A 22,315-nucleotide genomic window follows, 5' to 3' on the forward strand; every position below is an offset into this window, starting at 1 on the left:
GATGAGGTGATTCCTCCTGGCTGCAGCTAGCTTCGGAATTAGCTCACCTCCTTCCTCAGGGGCCACCTGGACATGTTGGGAGGGTTGGGAGGGGAGGGGGACGTGTTTAGGTGGGGCGGGTAGGGGGGTCTGGCAGGCTTCTGCTTCGGCTGCTCTCGTGTCTGTTCGGAACATGCATGATTTTTTTTTAGCAGACCAGCTTGCTAATCGTTTGCCTGTGTTGACAACAAGCTGATGTTCCACAACTTTTCATCAGACGAACTAACCAAACCACCTCGCCTCTGAAAGAACTGTATGACGTACTGTCCACGCTCTGGTCTTTTTCCAGTCTCAGCTTTAGTCTTTTCTTTTTAAACTTCCCGATTTTTGATGCATTGGGGAGGATACCAAAGCATTGCAACTAAAACGTTTATCTTTGAGTATTAGATAATTTTGTTAGTATTACAAGTGCATTGAGGGCCCTTCTGGGCCTAATAATATTAATAATAATAATAATAATAATAATAATAATGGATTAGATTTATACAGGGATTTTCAAAGAACCCAAAGTGCTTTACATTGTAGCCATTATTCATTTACTCCTCACTCGTGCCAGCCAATCCACAATATTCAACCACATTCATACACTAGCGATGGAGGCAAGGACACAATGACAGGTGACTGGTAGAGATGTGTGAACGACTCTTTTAAATGAACTATGGGAACAGATTCACAGCTGTGAGCCATTCTTTTTACAAATTTTTGACACTGCCTTCATCAAATCAAACTTTATTTATAAAGTGCTTCTCATGCCATAGGCAACACAGGGTTCTTTACATGATTAAAAGCATAAGAAAAAAAACACTCAATGAAATCTTTCACACAGTCACACGCACACACACACACGCCAAGCCCAACCCCCCCCGGCTAAAAATGACTGAATGAAGTCATGAAGTCATGAAGAGTAGATAAGAAGTAGTACAGTTTAGTAAAATGACAATAAAATAAATAACATTTGTGACGTCATAGAAGTTTAATGTCCAACAGGCTCCATTCATGTGAAGCATCTATGGACAGAGAGTTTTGTTTGGAAACAAATACTGTGAGTTCTATCCAAAACATTTACTAGAATTTGCACTGACTGCTTAGGTTTATCCTTTTTTATCTATATTTTCCCTATAATTATTTAATCTTGTATAGTGGATTTTATATAGGTACATATTTTGATTGTCATTCTTATATATTGTGAAATTTTTGTAAGATATTGTGAGAACGAGCCAGTCTTTTGAATGGCTCTTTGAAAGGAACAGCTCCTCAAGATCCGGCTCCCTTCAAAGAGCCATAAATCCCATCTCTAGTGACTGGGGGAGTGGGAATCAAACCGCCAACCTTCCGGTCATTGGACGACCTGCTCTACCGCCTGAGCCACTAAAATCCTTCTCTTTTCTCCCCCTTTTTGGGGCCCCAGAGCTCAGGCAAAACTGTGCTTGTCTGCCAGTCAAAGGGCAGTTTGATGTAGATCGATGTAAACTGATTTGGGGGGTGGGCATTATAAGCTTTTGCTTCTGCCTATTTACTCTTTTCGGACTGTCTTTAAGTTTTCCTTTTACAAGGACATGCATTGTATATATTTCTTTGTAAAAAGATGTCTGAATAAACTGAAGATGCGCTTGAGCCCTGACTTCCCCAGAACATGCTGAATGTTAAATAACATGCTGAACTGCTCAATGTGTTCACCAATGTGTGAACAGAAAACAAAACAGTCTGTTTATTTGAACAAAGAGAAAAAAAAAAAAAAAAAAAAAAAAAGGGAATTCATAGGTTTGGGAAATGTAAAGGAAAATATCAACTTATATAAAAGACAATTAAATACAATAAAAAAAAGATGACAAAAAAAGTGAAAATGGAAAATTAAGAGATCTGCCAGGTGCAGTGGGAGAAAAATGTCCCTACATTTTACCTGATTCTGGTGTATGTATTTTAATGAAATAAGGAGTATGTGAAGATTCTGTCCTTAGAATAGACACCACAAATTGGACAAGCAAAGATTAAAAGACTTTGACATGGACTAAATTTAGGTTTTTAGCTGGTTCTCGGATCTAAACAACTGCAGCTCCTGTGGGATGTCACCAGTCAGCAGAGTTCTGGACCTACCACAGGATGTTCAACGAAGGAAAGGTGGTTAACCTGTGAGAGGTGTGGGTGATCAAAGCTGGCCTGGGTTTTCCAGTCCAAGGGAAGAGCTGAAGAAGCTCATTTCTAAAAAGGTTAATGCTGGTTTTCCCTGAAGTGTCAGAACAAACTGCATCAGTTTCTTGCGATGGTGTTGCAAGATGTTGGTGACGGCCATAACTCCAAGTCACTGAGGATTAGACAGTACCCTGCTGGGAAACCAAAGATCCTGTCCATGTGGAAGTTACTTTGACTCATTATCACCAGCCTGAGCAGAAACTGTGTTCCCCGATGGTCTTGTTCAGAAGGAAATTGCTCCCTGCTACACTGGAATAAAATGGTTCAAGAAAGGACTGAACAGTACAAGGTGTTGACGTTTACCTACCTACCTAACTACAACTTCTCCAGATCTGTCCAATCAAACACCTGTGGGAAATGCTGGGCCTTCACCTCACAATTTACAGGATGACAGATCTGCTACTGAGACACCGGTCCCAAACACCACAGCATAGCTGCACAGCTCGAGTCTGTGGCTCAAGCTTGTTTTGGCTACAAACAGGACGCCCAATCAATATTAAGATAATTATATTATCGGTTTAGGTTCTTAACGATGCAAGTCAAACTTTTTAATGGGCAGAATTTAAAACCCATTTTTAGGATTTGTAATGGTTCCCAAATACAAAGAGAGCATCAGTTAATACTGCAGGTCAATAATGCTGACAAATATGCTGAGGGAGGAAAAAAGGGTTAGTGCATCTCAAGTCACACACACAAAAACACACCAGAGTCTGAACAGTTCACATTTAATGCCCTGGGCTTTATTGTCTTTATTTTAGTGAGAGTTCTGTCACATTTTTTTTAGTCTTTTCAGCCTCCAGGTGGGACAAGTAAACCTCAAGGATATATCCTGCCATTGGGCTGGGCATTCAGATTCTTACAAAGGCGCAAAGCACTACTAAGTAATGCTGCCTTTGTGCCTAACTCTTCACAGAAGAGAGTACATAAAATTCCCCAAAGGAAGGCACCCAATACTTGTGGTTTTTGGCCTTGCAGCCGTCTGGAGATTCTTTTTTCAAAGAAAAAAAGAACTTAAAAAAAAGGAGGGGAAATCATGTCCTCATACCCCCTCTGACCCCTCATTAGCATTTTTATATTAAAAACTGGAATGATGAAACACGTACAGTGATTACTGCCCATTCACCTCCCTTATCACCTTTGCATGAACAAGTAACAAATTAACAAAAGAATGAAGTCTTTCAATAAATGAAACGCTTACAATCAAGTTTACCACAAAAAATGGAAAATACAAAAATAACCAGTTTTGTTTTACAAAAAAATAAACAAATAAAAAGGGGACACTGATACATAAAATGACGGACAGCCCCTTTCAAAACAAATACAAAAGCAGCATTGATATTTATCAAAAACCAAAATAAACAAAGAAAAGAAAATGTGGTGAAAAATAGTGCTTAAATCAGAAGCCGCAGACACTTCTGGGAAGAGACTTCATCTCTGTTACTTGTGTTTGGGACTTTATTTTTTTTTTTTTTGGAAGAGAGGTGTTCCTCCCCCAGGGCTCCATCACCCCTTGTGGCTCTTCAGGCCCCCTGGTCTATATGTATGTCACCACTGATTTTCATATGATCCACAGAGAGAAGCACAGAGACCCAAAATAAACATGGAGTGGGGGTGGGGGCCTGCTTTGTGTTCACAATATACAAAAATACCCAGGAGTCCGTAGCTACCTAACATTTACTACAGCACAGGAACCAACAAAGGTACAGTGTACAAATAAAAAAAAACTAAACAAAACAAACCAAACCAAAAACAAAACAAAAACCGTAAACACAGCACAATAAATAGATAAACAGCAGGCTTCGCACCATGCACATGATGTGATAAAACTCTTCTCTATACAACTCTCACATCTCTCACACTCGCCACAAGTTAACTTGGCTTACTTTTTTTTTTTTTTTTTTGACTCCCAAGTGCAAAACATCACAAATGGACAGTTCTGTATTCAAGTAATATATATACACGGGGATATTACAAATATGTAGTTACTGTACAGATACTAATTTTGCCATATTCATAATTTACATGAGTCAATATTTTACTTTTAACAGTAACAAAAAACAAAAGCAAAACAGTTTAAAAAGTATGAGAGATGAGAATTGCAAGCGAGCGGCTGCAGCCACTCGTCCGTCATTCAGCCAGCCTGCATCTGAGTCCTGCTGTCCCTTTTGCATCCCCGATGCTACGATGCACAGCACCTAAAGAGCAGTGAGCAGACTCTTCCACTGCACTGCTACGTCACCTCCATCGCCACCGTGTTGTCTGCTATACTGTTCAGTGCTGGCTTGTCTTCATCGTGATTATCCCTGCGAGAATGAGAAAAACAAGGATTAAGACATTTTCCCCCCCCCAACTGTATAGCTTTAGCTTCCAATCCAGGTATCACCTCTATATATAATCCAAAGACTGTAAGGATCTACTGCTGTAGCCATACCTGGAGCCCATGTCAATGGACGGTGCTCCAGAGACTTTGGGCATCTGCAGATTGGTGGTGGTGGACAGCTTTAAGGCAGAGGGTGGCACGTTGCCAAGGGTCCGGGGGATGTGACGTCCAGCGAGGCTGGCGGCCGATGGCACGCTCAGACAGATGTTGTTCCCGATGAGGACCTGAGTGGTGGTGGGGGTGGCACCGGCAGCGCTGCATCCCAGGAGCCCCAGCGCAGCTGCTGCATGGGCGCTGGCGTTGGAGTTAAGGGACGTAGGGACGGCGTTGCCGGGCGTGGCCGAGTTGGAGGAGGGCTGGAGGAAAGTCGGGGCTGGGACCGTGGTAGTGTGCGTCGACTGGTTGGCCTGGTGAAGGGGTGCCGTGGTGCTGGTGAGGTGCAAATTTTTGAAAACCCCTGGTGAACACAGAGAAACTCGTAAATACAGATGAAAGCAGCTGAATGCGGCGGAAACAGAAAAAAATGGAAATGCTCATGTTTTAAAAGTATTTCTGTTTTGCCATTAATAAAATTGCCAGCTTTACTTTCGTATGCAAAAACAAAATGCAGTTTAAGATGAAAGAAACACCTGCAGAGTCTAATGCAATCCAACCCCACAGTGCTGCAATAAACCCTGACTTTGTGGAGCTCATTTCATCTTGTTGACACTGTCAGATGTTGATGCAACACTATTGTAATTGTAGAGCTGCTGGCAGCGGTGCTACTGAGTTGTCTCCATTTTTGTCCCTCCATCAAAATGTTTAAAAGGTAAAAAAAAAAGTGGGTCTAATTGGTAAATTCTAAGCCCAAAACATCTTTTCTGTCAAGTACCTTTAGGACAGTTAATACTGAACACTTCCACATACCACCCGGGTCATCATAATATGAAAGCTTACAGTCTCATAGTTATTAGCTGTGACTTATTCTTTTTAGGTGGGTCAATAAAGGACTTTGGGAGGCATGAATTACCCCAACAAGCAAAAATTAACTCCTCAGCTCTCTTCAGGTGCAAACCTCAAAGATTTGTCATTTTTTTTAAAATGCTTTTCTCATTCAGAAAGGCATACTAAGTTAAACAAACCCAGCCTATTCCAAATTGTAATGATTGATGAATAAAACCAAGCAAAACCACCAGTCAGGAAACTCACCTGCACCTGCCAGGACTCCGTTGACTCCACTTGCCAGCACCAACTCCTCTTTGGATTTGAAAGCCAGCAGTTTATCTGTGGTGATGAGGGCAGAAGCAGCAAACTGGGCACTGGCCTGGTCCAGAGTCTTGGACACAAGTGCCTAATTTGAAATCAGAGATACACAAAGACAAAACATGTGGGTCTGAGCCAAAGACTTGACCGCTCTGTTAAAATGCATGAAACTCCTGCAACATCTGAGCTCAGCACTTCTGCTGCCAAACAGGAACCGAGCCAGAGGCATTAATGCTGCTCGCAGGAATGAGGATGCGTCCCATTCCCTGAAGATGAGTGAGCTGACCTTCGGCTATAAAGGATTCCTGACATCGGCTCAATGAGTTTCACTGAGCTCTTTTTAACTTCTGTTTGGACTGAATTGCACATTTAAGAGCCTGAAAATCCTAACCCGTGTGTGTGTGTGTGTGTGTGTAGCTGCAGTGAAGACTAGAGTTTGTGTTTTAATACTCACCTGTATGTTGGTGGTGGTTGTTGCTGGGGCGTGGGCTTGTTGGCTCTGTGCCAGCTGCTGTTTTTGCATGAGAGCCAGCTGCTCCTGATGCTGCTGGTACTGCTCAGCTGAGAACACTGTAAAACAACAAAACACACTGTTTGTATTGGGTTGCCTACAAGAATTAGCCGAACTTGACCAAACAACCAGAAGAATTAGTTTTTTTTCTTCTCAGTTGATGGCATTGAGCTAATTTCAGCTCAACCACATGCAAAAGTGTCACTGTATTAAGTGTAGTTTCAGAGTTAGGAAGATCCAAAGGCAGCCGTCTTAATATCTGTAAGGAGGTATGAATGGAAGAATATCTACTGCTCTGTTTCTGCTCAGGAGCAACGAAGCAACAGTTTTCCATCTGTACCAGCCGCCACTTAAACCAGCACCTCATTTACGTCAAGCTGTCAGACTTCAGAGTTATAGTTTTTCTACAAAACTGCAATTTGGAGTGTGTGTGTGTGTATTCAGCTAGCAGTTATATATTTATCCGAACTATTTTTAAACAGTGGAACGTTTTAGTGACTCAAAAACCATAAAACAGAATTGCTACATGTTTTGTTGTAAAAAACACTGGTCTTCAAACCATGCCACCTAACCCCACGTAAACAACTGACCTGAAAAAACCAGCTCAATGAAAAGATACTTATTTAAAACTTGAAAATGAACAGCATTCACTCAGAACCATTGCAAGCACTGAACAAGTTGTCAGTTTAGCATTAGCCATGCTTTGTTTGTTGTGCTTATGCAGGCTAATGTCAGACGTCAGTTATAAAACTGATATTTAGATACCAAGATGATCAGATTTTATAAATGAATAGAGGCATTAGTGGGGGGAAATTAGGCTATACAACCAAATTAGTGCTAACAGGCTGGCAAGACTGACTTAACAGCATTAGCGCGGCTCTATGCAAGTGTAGTAATTCCTCATGACAGAACACCTTGTGTAAACACTACATAAATACTAGCTCACAAAATTAGACACATCATTAACACCACTAGAAGATGTACCTGAGAAACCTTTGACATCCTAAAATCCACCTGCTCTGACAATAAGGAGTTAAAGAAAATGCAAAAGGAATTAACAGTATAAATCACATCAAAACTAACTTTATTTCACACACCTTTCCCACACAAAGTTCTCAATATGCAAGTTTTTAATTGGCTAAAGGACAATTATCTCATACTTTTTATTAAAATACGAATCCTCTGCAAAAGCAAGACTGATCACTTAAAGGCAGGATTCCACCTGTAGGTAAAAGATATGAAAAATGGCTCAATGGTCAAATCCCAATGTCCCACCATTCATATGTACCAGCAGTTCTGTTATGACTAGCAAAGGGACTCACAGGAGATATCTGCACCAAATACCAAGGAGAGGATGTCTTGTCCAAGCAACTGAGCTGTAAATCTTTGCTTGCCTCTAAATTCAATTACAATTAGGGATGCACTGATTGGATTTTGGTATTTGTACCAAAATTGAAAAAAATTCTAGATCAAGTATCAGTGACAATGGACCCAATCCATCTATTGAGTGTAATTCTATGTGTGTGTGCTTTGAGTGACATCTGCTAACTATGCGCCACTCGGAGGCTTACATTTGTTTTCAAAGTGGAACAAGCACAGGGATCAGCCATGTGGAACTTTTACACACTACCACAGCCAACACATTCACCGGCGACGTGTAAAACCTGCGAGAAGCTTGAGATGTCTGCTTGATCAGATCACTGACACAGAGTGGTGTGTGTGTGTGTGTGTGAAAAAGCTTGACTAGTTGGCACTACTTAAATTTCTTTTTTTTTTTTTAAACCAAGCTAGGGAAGCTATTGTTTTATTCAGCAGTTTTTGTAATGGATGTTTAATTTTAGGGCTTAAAATATTCATCTCTGGCTTGCAGAGTGTTTGCAGCAAAAAAAAACAAACAAAAAAAAAAACTAAAAACTATTTCATAAGTTAATGTGGAATATTGTCACATTGAGTTCATCCATCAATAGTGTGAGATGAATGCGGCTTTGCCCTCAGTTAAATACATTAATAACCAATCAGAAGCCGAGCTTGGAAAACGTGTGGTTGAGAGATCCAGCTGCAGTTTAAATCTTCACGAGGCCACAGATTGCTACGACGGAGCAGAGACGGTGAATAGCTGTAAACGTTTAATAAAACTAGGATCAAACTAGGTACGTCAGTTTTATCGGCAGAATGGAAGCTAAATTTCAGGCATAAAAACTCTCAAATGGTGATTAATAATTTTGAATTTTTTTTTAATTTGTGATTAATTTGAAAGCTGTGATTAATCCAATAAAAATTTTAATCGCTTGACAGCCCTACTTATTTATTATTGGCTTTTGAATTCTTAATTACACTGGCTGAACCATCAAGGTAGACAAGCTATTATTTATTTTTTTCCAGTTTCAGTACTTTTATTTTACATTGGGTGTTATACTCCTATCGGCTCTGACTGAACCAGGAGAAGTTATATTTTTAACCAAGCTTGTGAAGCTCATTAAGGATAGTTTAAGATTGCTGTGCTGGTGCACATTTGTTAAATAAATAAGCAATTCAGTGCATGTATATGTTTGTTTTAAAAAAATGAGTAAAGACCATTTTCAAGCCAAATCTGATGTTGCCTTGCACAAAAAGATCTTAATCTTCTCCACATAATGACACAATCCGTTAGTGAATTCAGCACTTTTTCCTGTATCGTACATCGTATCGTTACTAAATCTCAGATATTGATATCAGACGTGAAGAAAGTGGATCGGTGCATTGTAATCCTAATTATAATTCACCTGCTAACAAACTGACTTGAGAAAAGGAGTCTTACTTATGACTATATCAAAACTATAATCCTCCTTTTTATTGGTTCGTTTATTTCAATGTTTAATATAAAATGTTGTGTATTTCTTTTTCCTTTAGGCGTATGTATGATTTTCTGTCTGTAAAATAAAAAACGTCTACGTCTTTTCAGACCAGTCTTTTGAGTGACCACCTCAGAACAGCTGTCGTTTATTTAGGATGCCGCATATCTGGAATTAAATGTTGTTTCTTCTACGGACTGTGACTATTGCACACTGACTGAAAAGCCATGGACCTCATGCCAGATCAACTATGCTTGAAATGCAAAACCATCCGTCACATAAGATGTATTTAGTTTTGTTTCTCTCATTTGTATGATGTAACATTCAGTGAATGCGTCACGCAAGACCAACCTGAGTTGTACATAATTACAAAATAGTAAATGACATGATAACATTTCACTTCAACGCTACGTTAGATAAATATTAGCATCATTTATCCAAACTATTGTTGTTTTACCTTTACTATAGCATAAAACGCTGCTGATTATCCAGGTGGTGAAACATATTAGATGCATTTCCTGCTTTAATGTCCTGCTTTACAGGCTGGTGAGCTTCCCTCCACAATGACACCATGGTCATCTCGTTTCTTTAACCCAACAACAAAAAAAGAAAATCTAAGAAGAACGTCTTAATCCGTTTGTTTGGAGGGAAAAACTCATCCACCACCACATGCTGTGTACAGAAAAATAAAAATAAATAATATCTGTATAGTACTTTGCAACATGACAAACCCTTTGCAGCATCAACGGGTAACAAAAAACAGCATGAATTTCAATTATGTATGACATTGACCTTCCTTATTTTCCAGTATTACTTTAAAACTGTATGAAAAGACAGGGCACCAGTGGAGTATTTTATAAAAGGTTGAACTCTGATGCATCCCAGATTTTTTTTTTCCAAGCAAAGACTCACATACACATGAGAAATTGATTCTTACAGAACATTTATAAATTGACTCCCTCAAACCAGAGGAGGATCCATACACTAAAATACAATTCACATACACTAACCCTTATTCCAGGGAGCCTTTGTAAGACCTGGCAGGGACGACAGATGAAAACTAGTCCCTTTGACTAAATCTGGCATATTTAGAAATGCTTTTCTTTACTATACTCTGTCCCTGACAAACAATAAAAAAGAGAAATGTATGAAAGCCGTTTTATGTGATTTATCAGCAGCATGGGATTAAAAATTAAAGAGCAAAATTGCTGACTTAATGTTGAGATCAGCCCCAAGTCAATCTTACTTTGACCACTCACATTTTCACCAGAACATAATCTAGAAATAACATGAAAAATTATTTTAGGCAAATAGAAATATTTAATTACACAACTTCCACATGCACACCACAGCAGCATTTCTTTAATAACGTGTTTTTGCACCAAGAGATGTTGGGGATGATTTCCTGATAATCAAAATCAGATTTTACACAACTGCTGATTTTAGGTGAATTCATTTCTATTTAATTACTAAATCATGAAAATAGCATGACAGAAACACACCAATGAGTGATTCCACATCAAGTAAGGTGCAACAAACAGGTCCAAACAGGTTTTCCGGCTGCTGGAAGATGGATGTGGACATCCAATTAAAGCAGGCGCAAAATGAACTGAGCAAATTGTTTCTGACTGACGCTCAGACTGAATTCAGTCCCTTTAATTATCGACGGCATAGAGGCTGCACAGGTTTGACAAAAATTACTCTAGAAAATGACTTCCACAATCATTAACCTTTCAGATGGACACATTTTCTAAATGATATGAAATTAGCTTCTTGTGAGGCAAACAACTTTCTTTACAAAGTCATTACCAACAAAATTGATTGTTGAGCCATTTGTTCAGAAGTTCAACACAAAGTAAAAGAGTAAACAGCCTGGCAGAGGAAACAACTGACTCACCGTTGACAGGAGCGGTGCCGGGGCCAGTACGGCTTTGAGAGGTGACTGCTCCAGAAAGGGTCCGGGTTAGTCCCGACATAGTCCGGCTTAAATCCCTAAATCCTCTGCGAGACAAGTCTCCACCCAAAAGGTGATGGGATAGCGTCCGTGGTCTGAAGTGCCTCCAGCGGCAAGATTTAATGTTCAAAAGAATCTGGCTGAGGTCCATGGGTGTTGATGACGACAAGGGTGATGAAGATGAAGGACAGTGGGAGGAATTTGTAGAGGTATTGGTTTCTGAGGTACTGGTGTTGGAGTGGCGGAGCGGAAAGCTTGGAAGTGGCGAGGCGAGTGGTTCAGGCTCTGGGTCGGAGTCCAGGCTCTGGCAGATGTCTAGATCTGTGTGTGCCCTGTCCAATAAGATCCTGAAATAAAATTAGAATTTATCAGTGACTGACAACTGCAGCAGCATCTGACGACAAAAACACCCTCAGTTAAAGAGCATCAACATTCATCAAAATATAATATCTGGTACATCAGTACGACTCAAAAAAAGTTTAGTTCTGCCACGATGGTCAACCAGAACACATCTAACGCACTGCAGTCACAAGCGATTTTCCCACATCGGGACTGTCATGTTCATCATTTTACCAGCCAGCTTGACATTTATAATAGAATGTGCCTGCCAAATGGTGCCTGGGAACCTGCCAAAGAGCTGGTAAACAACCTCAGCAGCTACAGCCATCACTTGGCTCAGCACAGAAACTGGCAGCATTCCTGTAGAAATTTCACATTTTTTAAAGAGTATGTAGATTTGTCACATTACCTTCATTCTTTATACAACAAACGGCAGAAGTTACAGGTCAGTTTGAGTCAAATAATAAAAACCTGGAAATAACCCAGCTGTTCTGTTTCTCACCCTGAATCAAACCATTCAATTACAAACTCAGCAAGTTGAACCAAACTGAACTCACCTGCCCCCTCTTCCCACACGGCGTCGGGCCAAACCTATGCATCGCCGTGGCATGTTGAGAGAGGTCAGACAGTAGCGGAAGCGGGGGTCACCAAGTCCGCCTTCTGATGGGCTCACCCACGGCCAACTGCCGCTCTTGTCTGGCCGAGGCTGAAGGAAGATGAAGGGAAGATGAAAGATAATAAAAGTGAAGGAGAAGGCAGGTTTATTATTGTGCTGACCAGCAGAGTGTGGAAGACTAATAGGAACGGCAGCGTGACTGGCCAGCCCGCTGTCGGCACTATAAATAGAAACATGGGAGTCACAGGAGGGCACTTACAGCGTAATACTGACAGCCAGCCTTCCTCCTGAACACATAGCAGCCATCTGGGTCATTCTCCTCCTCTGCCTCTGAGGAACCTGAATGGATCTATACAACACACACAAAAACCACTGAAGTAAACACAAATCTAAGGGCATAAAAACACACCCTTTCACTCAAGATTTTCGATTTTTTTTTTTTCAACTTTCATTTCAAACTGTTACCTGTGAGAATGGTTCTTCATCTGAGCTGGGGAAATCATACTGGTTGAGGTCCTTGGGACTGAAAACAGAGGGCCCTGAATGTTGAAGCGCTGACAGTGGAGGGATTTTGGGTTTCTTTTCATTTTTCCTTTTGGTTCGTACTGTCTCTGTCTTCTCAGGCTTTAAACAAAGGAAGGAAATGACATGTTTATACTCCAGTCTGTGTAAGCTAAATTACATTTCCAAATGCACAACAAGCCTGCATGCGGCACCTCAAGGTTGATTATCTATGGTAAGAGTCTGTAGAGGCATTGATATGCAGATGGAGGCACGTGCCAGATGCCACTGCCGAGCCAGATGGCTGTTTTCCCCTCTCCTCAATACACCCCTTACCACCTTTCACCCGAACTTCCCCACTGGGATGACCCCTCCCTGTCTGAACAGACTCCAACTCTACTAGGATTAGTCTGATTCTTTACAGCCCTCAGACTTTGGGGACAAAGCAAACAGAGAGGCAGACTGCAGTAAGGAACTGCTGTGTCAAATCGATGGAATAAAGACAGAAAGGAGGAGGAGGAGGGGGTAGAGTTAACCCAAAAATGAGTGTAAACAAAAGGGAAAGTCAACCAGCTGGTATAAAGGAGAAAAGGGGGGATGTAGAATCTCCCTGAGGGCAAGAGAGAGCTGTTGGTCACTGAAGCTAATGAAGTTATAATGAGTTCACACCCAGGCTGTGTAATCAAGTGCTATGTTACTGAAGCATTGAGAGTGACAGCTTCATATTAAATGTTTTTTAATTTGTTGGTGTCAGGAAATTAAAACAGGGTGAATAATGTTGAACCAAATCCACCTACAAGCTACTATTTATTTTCATTTGGACAAGTGAGTAGACACATGCAGCAATTTATTTTAGCCTATTCAAATTATTTAAAAAGTCTAACCTGCTGACTACCCAGTAGTCAGATTTTTCTGCATAGTTTAACTATCTGCATACAAAAGCATTTTTGCAACCTTTCTCCACTGAAAAGCTATAATTTTAATGTACTGTTGAAGAGTGCATCAGGTTACAAGCCGGTCTTTGTCTCAGGAATCTAAAGCTCTGCAACGTCCAAAAGAAATTAATTTTTAGTTTATCACACTTGCAGCTCGTTTTCTACCTTCCTTAGGCAGAAGAGCCAACCAAATATATCTGACAACCTGTTGAGATTTGATCTTTTTATGATCCAAAGTACCATATTTTCTGTACTATAAGTAGCTCTGACGTATAAATCACATCAGAGGAAAAAAGTTGCACTGGACTAGAAGTCAACTTTTTTTTTGTTCTCACGGCCTCAAGAACAAACTTCTCGCTTCGCGTGGAGTAACAAGCTTTTACCAGTAAGCAAGTTCACCAATCCCCAGACCTCACTCCACACCGAATCCATTCAATTCTTCATCCTGGGAGACGTTTCTAAACAATTCTGCCAACTGCTGCTTTTACCGTTTTCAGCTGCGTATTTTACTACCTGCAGTTTGTAATCTGCAGAACAGGATTTTCTTCTTGGGGACATTTTGTTTGCCTTCAGCGTTTCTCAGTTGTCTTTAAGTTAAAGTTTCAGTTAATTTTTTTCTGTGGTACAGTCTGGAAAATACGGTAGAGAAATATGCAGCTGTAGCGCTTCAAGCTTTAACACCCCACCCTAATCTCCCACACATTACCACCATTAGATATCTATTTATATTTTTTATTTTTTGAAGGAGTGGGCGGGGTGGGGTTAATGCTCGCTCCAACAAGATTCAACAACTATTTATCCCCTTTTCAAATTGTCCCAGCATCCTTTTTTTTTTTTTTTAAAAGTCATTAAAGTTGTAACAACCTCTTGAACAAACCTTTCATGCTGCTTCTCTCTGCAGCACAGTTTGTACTTCTGCATTACTGAAACCTTTGATTTTATTAAAAAACAAAAACAAAAATGGTTTGTTTAAAGTGCTGATTTTAAGGTGACTTCTATTCAGTTGCCAAATACAATTATATACCATGACAAGTATAAAAATTGCAAGTGTGGGTTGAGTCTGCGTACACAGCATTCAACAGCCACCGAGGTGCGAACTGACTAAAGTGAAGGACAAACACAAATTCAACATTTATATGTCCACAGACGTTCTGTTCTAACACCCACACTCACTTACAGCTGAAAGGGTAGAAAACATTTCTTGTCATGTCCCTGACGTTAACAGAAAACGAAGAGGTTGTGAATGTGCATGGCCTTACTTTCTTGTAGTCCTTCATATCCAAGTGGTCCTGGTGTCTGCACTGGTTACTATTGGAGAGGGGAATGATGGGGATGGTGTAGACAGGTTTCACCAGAGCCCGCTGTGCCAGTGCTTCTGCCATCACCTCACTGCCAAAATCTGGCATCGTGTTCCTGACAGAGACAGGACGGTAGAAGATTAGGAGAATTTACAGGAGCAAATTTACACAAGCCTCATCCTGGCAAACATCATGTGACATCTCTATGAATACATATCCTTACTTTGAACTACATGACAGGTTACCAATTAAATTATAAAATAGCTCTTTTTTTATCTCTTTACTATACTGTGAATAATCTCCAATATTCAACAATATGACTGCAAAGTTGTGCATTACTGACAGCACCACACAGCCATGGCAGATGATGAACCTCAACCTCTATGCACAGAAAGACCCAGGCACACACAACACACACAGTATACACAGTACACCTGGGTTACTCTTTACATGCAAAATATAATGGTCTGTAGAAGCCATCTACTGGGAACAGAGCGATCCAGTCTGGGACTGCACACTAGCCACGATGTGCAGGCAGAAACTAGGCCAGGATAACAAGAGGAAATTGAAATGTCACTACAAATCAAAAACACTTCAATGAGAAGAGTCCAATTTAAGATTGCACCGACAGCTACTTTCAGAGGAAATTCATTCCATCCGGATGTCACATTTGGATGGATTACAAAACCGCCGTGTGGGCAAGAAAAAAAAAAAAAAAAAAAACACCCAAGAGAGCTGGAGAAAGAATCAACTGTATAAACAATTTATTTCATAACAGCCATATAGTTTAGCATACTACCTTACCAAGAGACCCTTCCAAGCAGTAAGAAGTCAATAAGCTAATAAACTCCAGACACTTGTGAATAAACAAGGTGCAGTCTGAATTGACAATGCGAGCAAAACAGTGCCTGTAACAGTGTCACCAATTAACAGCAGCCGTGACGCTTGAGCTCACAGAAAAAATGTGGTTCACCATTACACTCAAACAAGTGCTTCATGCTTTGGATCACAAACTGACGAGTAAACAAGCCAGATCAGACATATTGTTTCACCGCATGCAACACAGTTTTAAAATCATAGTAGAAACCATTTTTACAAGAACAGAACAAAGCCATAGCGTCTAACCAATATTACCTCAAAAGAACTGATTCATGAAATCTCATCTAGTTAAATAGACTAGCAGCCAGTGAAAGTGCCTCCTTGAAAGCAGCTACCTCCCAGACAAGGAAGTCGACTCAATGCAGTCAATCCTTACAACCACAAACTCTCTGGACCACTTTTATAAACTGGTTCTCTAACCTCTTTTCTACTATTTCCAGAGTGAGATGCAGCAGTTCCCTCTTGCTTTTCTCCCTCCTTTTGATCATCTCCAAGATGGTGACGGCTCGGCTCAGGTCTCTGCGCAGCTTCAGCATCTTCTCATATGACGCCTCGTCGTTCTTTCGATTCTGCCGATGGAACAGTGATGACTCAGACAATGCCATGACAATGATACTTTTTCAGAGAAAAAGCTAATATTACTTTCAGTTGCTTTTTAAACTTCTAATTTCAGGATGATAAAAATAACTGTCTAACTTTTTCAAAGAGATAAGAGGAATGCATTTTGTCAATCAAGAGTCAGGTACTTTGTAAAGGTAGAAACTGTTACAATGGGGAAGACACCAGGGATGATTCCCTTACCACATAGGTCTAAAAGAAACCAAAATATGCAAATATAAAAGGTGAAAAACAACTTCTTTTGCCTTAAACTCCATCGTTTTGGCGGGAAAAGGTGATTACCTTCCTGGTCTGCATCTTCTCTGTCCGTCGGCGGAAGGCCACATAAGGGTCGCTGGTGCTAGATCCATCCCTCTTCTCCTGTTTGACATTAGAGATGAGCCAGCCACCCTTGCTGGTTTTCCTCTTACGGCTCCAGTAGTCAAACACCTCCTTGATTAGCTCGTCGTCCTCTTTCAACAGCAGTTTGGCCTCCTGGAGACTAACAAGCTGCAGAGCAACATGAGCAAGACAAGATTAGTGCATCAGCCAGGACACTCTGGTAACAAGTATCAACAAGACCCCCATATCAGACAACTTTGCAGCCATCTCTTTTTGTTGATGTTGTTTTGCCCTCTGCCAGACTGTAGTTTTGATGTCCTGGTAAAGCAGAATGAGATGTGCTTGTGTAGGAATTCAGTTAAACTTGACCTGAAATGTGAGCAGGCATGAAGAGCACCCATCATAAATTAAGGGTTATCAATTTTTTAGGTGATAAGATGCATTTTGGTTTGAGTTGATTGGATGTGAGGGGCTCCACTGGCAGATTTGTGGATCAAGGTGGCCTCAAAACTCCCATATTCAAACAAATAATTCAGCTGCAGCCGGGTGTTCTCTTCCAGGCACAGTTCTGCTTGTGCATGCTTCTGTGTAATCATCTTTTCATATGTGTGTGTGTGTGTGCATTTCTGCTGGCTGCATGCTTTGTTTGATTTTCTTCTTCACACTTCTCTCTTGCTCTTTGCCTCATATCTGTCCTTCCTGTCTTTCCTAGTGAAGCCTTTTGTTAGAACAGAATCGTTATTCTGCAAACACGTCATGACCACCAACCTGCTGGCAAACTGCATGATGTGTGGATGATCAGTGTACACTCAACCCTTAAATGTTTATAGAATTAAATGCATCTTTAAAGATGCACTACTTAACTTTTGCCATTTTCTCAGTGACGCTTCCCCCATCGATGGCTAATTCAGCATCCATCCTGCATCCTACCTGTACTGTCAGCTCTCTCCAGACAGTAGAAAAAAAAAAAAAAAGTCTTATGTTGACTCTTTCTTTCACTCTAGCTCTCTTTTGTTTCCTCTCTTTCTCCAAAAATGTCTTCTAACCTTTCTTTGCTGAATCAGCCCCGGTGCCCAGTTAAAAGAGCCGATTTGTTTACATTTGCTTGCTAGCGTGTGTCTAAAGTGAAACTTGGCTGCAACGTCACGCAGCATCTCGCATGGAAAAAGTTGCATCGTGCCGTTTCTCGGCTGTGGGAAGCTGCTGGGCAGCGACGGCTTCAGATAATATAGATGTCACTGTGCCATCAAACAAGTCTGGAATGCAGAGTTTTAAGGTTGAAAGGTTACAGAGTGGGTGTTTAACAATCAAAAGGTAACTGAAAGCCTTTTTCATGACTAGGGAAACTGAGGTCATGGAGGATCACCTGAACATAGGTTAGGAAGTAGTTTTATTCACAACAATGAGGGCAATTACTCTGTCAACAATAAAACCAGAACTGAGTGTCTTCACATGCAAACCAGCACTTTCCCCAGTACCTGCTGCCCACTGCCTTTCTCCAGTCGATCTATCATTTCCTCAAACTGCAGGGCAGTGATTTCCATTTTCTTCTTCAGCTTATTCACAAACGTCTCATCTTCTGAATCTAGGTCGTAGTCTGGCAGCTCTGTATCCAAACTGAAAGCTGAGAGATAAAAAAGAATTTGTAATCAGAATCAGAAAATTTTATTAATCCCCGGAGGGAAATTGAATTGTTGTAGCAGCAACAACAGAACAACAGCCAAGTTAAAGGACAGACAAATACAGACTGCATTAGGTCAAAGAAAGCTTCAGCCTTTAGCCAAAAAGCTTGTCCTTTCGATAAAGCCAGATATATTTGGTGTGAATTTGGTGCAAAATACATCGATGTATACCAGTAAGAAAAAGATATACCCTTTTGGTTTAAGGTCAGCAGAGGCCTTTTCCATTCTGTATAATGTCTCCCAAAGGGACAGATGCAGAATAATAAAAAAAAAAAAACAGGAATTGCCGTCTTGTTATGTAGCCAGTGATTTGTGAAGTAATACCATCACACAACAATGTCAACATCAGATATAATCCAGCACCAAAGTGTGTTTGATTCCTTTTTTAGTAGTAGTAGTGTTTAACTGAAAAGCTTATTGAAAAGTAGACAAGCTGTAATAACAAAGCAGAGCTTTGGGACAAACATAAGCATCTGATCACAGAATTTAATCAGCCTCTTGGTCATTAATATAACCTTGGCTTAGAGTTGTTGCCCTTCCTGGTTGGCTAACATTTCTGGCAGTGGCTAACCATGGAGATGCTCAAATCCATTAGTTGCTGTAACCCCTAGAGAGGAAAAAGTGTTTGATGTACTGTGGATATCAGAACTCCTTGGTAAACTGTAAAAACCTAAGGCAATTTTAAATGATACGTGGGATCCCATGTCAAACTGATTTGTTCTCACAGATTTACATTCAACATCTGGGTTATGTTTTTAATGTCATTCTCTCTTTTAAATGTTCATGTTATACAGTATTATACAACTGTGATCATTAAAAGCTGCAGTGACCCATAAAAAAAAAAACAAGGCATTTGTTCCTAGAAGTGCATGGCACAAGCTGATGATTCAGATAAGGGTATGCTACCTGCTTTCCCTTTTTCTTCCAGTACTGTATTTGCATGTATGTTGCAAATGTATGTAGTTTTAAAATTTTCACATCAATAAATACTGTGAAAGGATCATCTTGGTGCAGCCCTGCCACAGACCAGAACACAAGCAGACCTCCTTTTGTGCAAGTTGTCATTAGCAGCCAGTGCCTCCCACAAACTCCAATCTTGCCAACAAATCTCTGAAGCAGCAAGAGAAAGCATCCACTTTCTTCAAACAGCAACATCACCACGTGCTCACAGAGCACTCACACAGCCTAAGAAGATTATCCAGCTGCAAGCAGCCGGCTACTCACGCTGTATGTGAATAAGCTGCTTTGGCATTTTAAACTCCCCGGGGTAGAGGGACTCGTAGTGCGTGATGTTGCACTCTGCCTCGGGGACGGGAATAACCATGTTGTCCCGCTTCTCGCCATAGACCTGCTGTGCCGAGATGGCTCTCTGGAGATGGTGCTCCTGGAGGAGAAAAGGAAAAAGAGGTTAAAAATAATCTCTGATTTAAGTTGTGTTATCTTTCTGTTTTTAAGCTTTCCTATTAAAACTCATCTCAGATTACTTCTGTGAGTTTGTATAACTAGACTGAACACACATTTGTCATGTATGCTAGCTTGTATGTGAACACAGTAATGTAGTCTCACAAAGAAGAACCATCTGTAGAGTGGTGCAGGGGTGCTGGGGAATGAACTTCTATTTCAGTATATTTATAGTTATACTCTGAAGCACTATAGATGTATCTTTAACTATCACAACAGTGACTCATTTTAATTTGTACATCTGAGGCAGAACAAATCCCAAAACTAGTCAAGGTGAAAATCTAGACTTAATGTTTAACAGAAATAAAGGTACACATTCTACATTGTGGAATTAAATTTGAAATACCAGTAACAGCAAATGATAAAACTAATCAGGCAGCACAAACAAATTTAGCAAATGGCAGCAATTTGAATCTTGGACTCATTAAGAACACTTATTTTTCAAGGCCCTGGTTTATGATCTGCAAAAAACAAAACACTGCAGCTTATTCCAATCTATCCTGCAGTGTTTACAACTTACAATCATTGTAGGCTTATTCTGTAGTTGATGCAACAGATGGCCAATCCAGTTAAACTGACTTGCAGCCCACCTTGTTTTAACAAGTATTTTAACAGAGCTTCTACACCCTTTACACACAGTCCACAATCACAGCTTAATGGCTGAGATATGGGCCAGTTTAAAAAGCAATACTAAGCATGATTGAAATGCAGATTTTTTATTTATTTTCCATTAGATGAAAACTAATCAACTGCATACACTTCTGTGGGAGCTTTATGTGATTAGGACCTTAACCTGGAGCCATGGAGAGCTTTGTATGAAAATACAGCAGAACATCACAGAGGTAAGCTGGCATGAGATGACACAACATGAGCCCAGATCCTGACCATCTGGCCCTGTTAATACATCCTCTACACCACCAAATCTGGACCTCTTGGGTTAGTGTCCAGCAGGTTTTCAATGTGCCCCTGCTCCAACAGCCCATTAAGTTCAGCGCAATGACTCATTAACTTGAGTCAGGTGTGTTGGAGTGGGAACACATTAAAATGCAGGACACTGACCCAAGAGGTCCAGATTAACAACAGTTAATATATCACTGAGTCAGTTATGTTTTAAGTTCACCTAACCACATCAAGACTGTGGAAAATAAAAAACTACACTAAAAGTCCAGCCTGACTTCTGATGGCTCTAGATGACTCCTGCAATCAGATAAACTATCTGATCACAAATCAGTTGGAAATTAACACAATGTTAAGGTGACAGGTTACTTCTAGTGAAACTGAATAAGATATTTTGAGCATCTAGTTAACTTACGCATATGCAGTTTGTATAAAGTACTGCATTTGCCTGTGGTTGCTGCACTGTTTTGTCAAGAAACAAGTTTCATTTATTCATGTCCAACAGCAATCCTGTAACAGCTTTGTGTGAACCTAATATTGTACAAAATAAGGCTGATCATCCCCAGTATTCAGCAAGTTAAAACATGTAAAAACACAAGTTTCATAGTGCACAGCTGAGTAAGTGTAATATACAATATTCCATCTCCCTCTGTAAAAGAGATGAGGACACAGCAAATTTGGTTTTATTAAAGGCACTCCACAATGATTACAAGCAGAAACTATTGTACATCTGTGTTAGAGAAAAATTTCTGCCATGACGAATACTACTACGGGGATTGTTTACCAAAGTGGTTGTAGGTCAGCACCACAGCTTAATTTAGAACCACTTATATTTTGACTGCTAAAGCACAACATCACTAAAACAGTGCCAAAGCTAAGAGCTGCTTATGTCAGGGGTAGGACTACAGAGAGCAACCAGACCAGCTGAAATGTTTAAAAATTTAAAACCAGTGAAGTATTTAGTCTGCTTAATTCAAGCCAGTGAGGGGAGGGAGAAAAAAAAAGAAAAAGATGAAAAAAAGAGTTTTTGCGTTGCCAAAGCACCAGTGGAAGAACATGAGCTCAGCGTTCCTATTATTTTCCTTCTGATTATTTAAATCATCTAAAATACTGCCCAATGTACTGCGCAGAGCAGCATTCACAACCACTGTTTGCGGCTACGTTCATTGAGAAAATGGTGAATAAACTAGACGGACTGATATTAATCTGTTTGCTGAGATTAGTCAAGATAAACAGTCTCCTCATCCAGAGGGTCATTCAGTGTGAAATTCATAATACATTAGTGGGAGAGTCAAACATTAATAGAAGAGATGTTTAGAGTCATCAGTGTGGCTTTGCTGTGGATCTCTGAATGTGGAAAAGTCAAGGCAGCTAGAGTCAATGTAGAACTGGTTCAAGCACCACCCCTGAACCTGTGTTCTGCTAGGGTTTCCCAGCATTTTCAATTATGATTACAATTTTGGCTCCAAACGAGCACAAAACAGTGAGAAATGTCACGATCATGATCACAACATGATGCAATATTAACCTCAGCTTTTTTATCACACGTTCCGCAAATATAGGACGTAGACCCCAACACTGTTGTCAACTTGGCAACTTCATCGCCATATTTAGCAAGTAT

General features: G+C 40.4%; 1 protein-coding gene across 4 annotated transcripts in view; it reads right to left on the minus strand.

Moving 5' to 3' along the window:
- Positions 1–2,947: 2,947 nt before the first annotated feature.
- LOC121628580 (enhancer of polycomb homolog 1-like) overlaps positions 2,948–22,315 on the minus strand; it is a 31,923-nt gene continuing 12,555 nt past the window's right edge. For all 4 annotated transcript variants that reach the window (XM_041967668.1, XM_041967667.1, XM_041967666.1 and 1 more), the window contains 13 exons: positions 19,561–19,720; positions 18,133–18,278; positions 16,616–16,822; positions 16,136–16,284; positions 14,798–14,951; positions 12,568–12,726; positions 12,362–12,451; positions 12,044–12,192; positions 11,091–11,494; positions 6,306–6,421; positions 5,798–5,939; positions 4,661–5,066; positions 2,948–4,532 (listed from right to left, as the gene is read on the minus strand). In XM_041967668.1, the coding sequence (XP_041823602.1) occupies positions 4,460–4,532; positions 4,661–5,066; positions 5,798–5,939; positions 6,306–6,421; positions 11,091–11,494; positions 12,044–12,192; positions 12,362–12,451; positions 12,568–12,726; positions 14,798–14,951; positions 16,136–16,284; positions 16,616–16,822; positions 18,133–18,278; positions 19,561–19,660 (2,295 nt within the window). In that variant the 5' untranslated portion in view covers positions 19,661–19,720 and the 3' untranslated portion in view covers positions 2,948–4,459. The remainder of the gene's footprint in view (positions 4,533–4,660; positions 5,067–5,797; positions 5,940–6,305; positions 6,422–11,090; positions 11,495–12,043; positions 12,193–12,361; positions 12,452–12,567; positions 12,727–14,797; positions 14,952–16,135; positions 16,285–16,615; positions 16,823–18,132; positions 18,279–19,560; positions 19,721–22,315) is intronic.

Source organism: Melanotaenia boesemani, chromosome 18 (genome assembly GCF_017639745.1).
Source record: "Melanotaenia boesemani isolate fMelBoe1 chromosome 18, fMelBoe1.pri, whole genome shotgun sequence".
NCBI lineage: Eukaryota > Metazoa > Chordata > Actinopteri > Atheriniformes > Melanotaeniidae > Melanotaenia > Melanotaenia boesemani.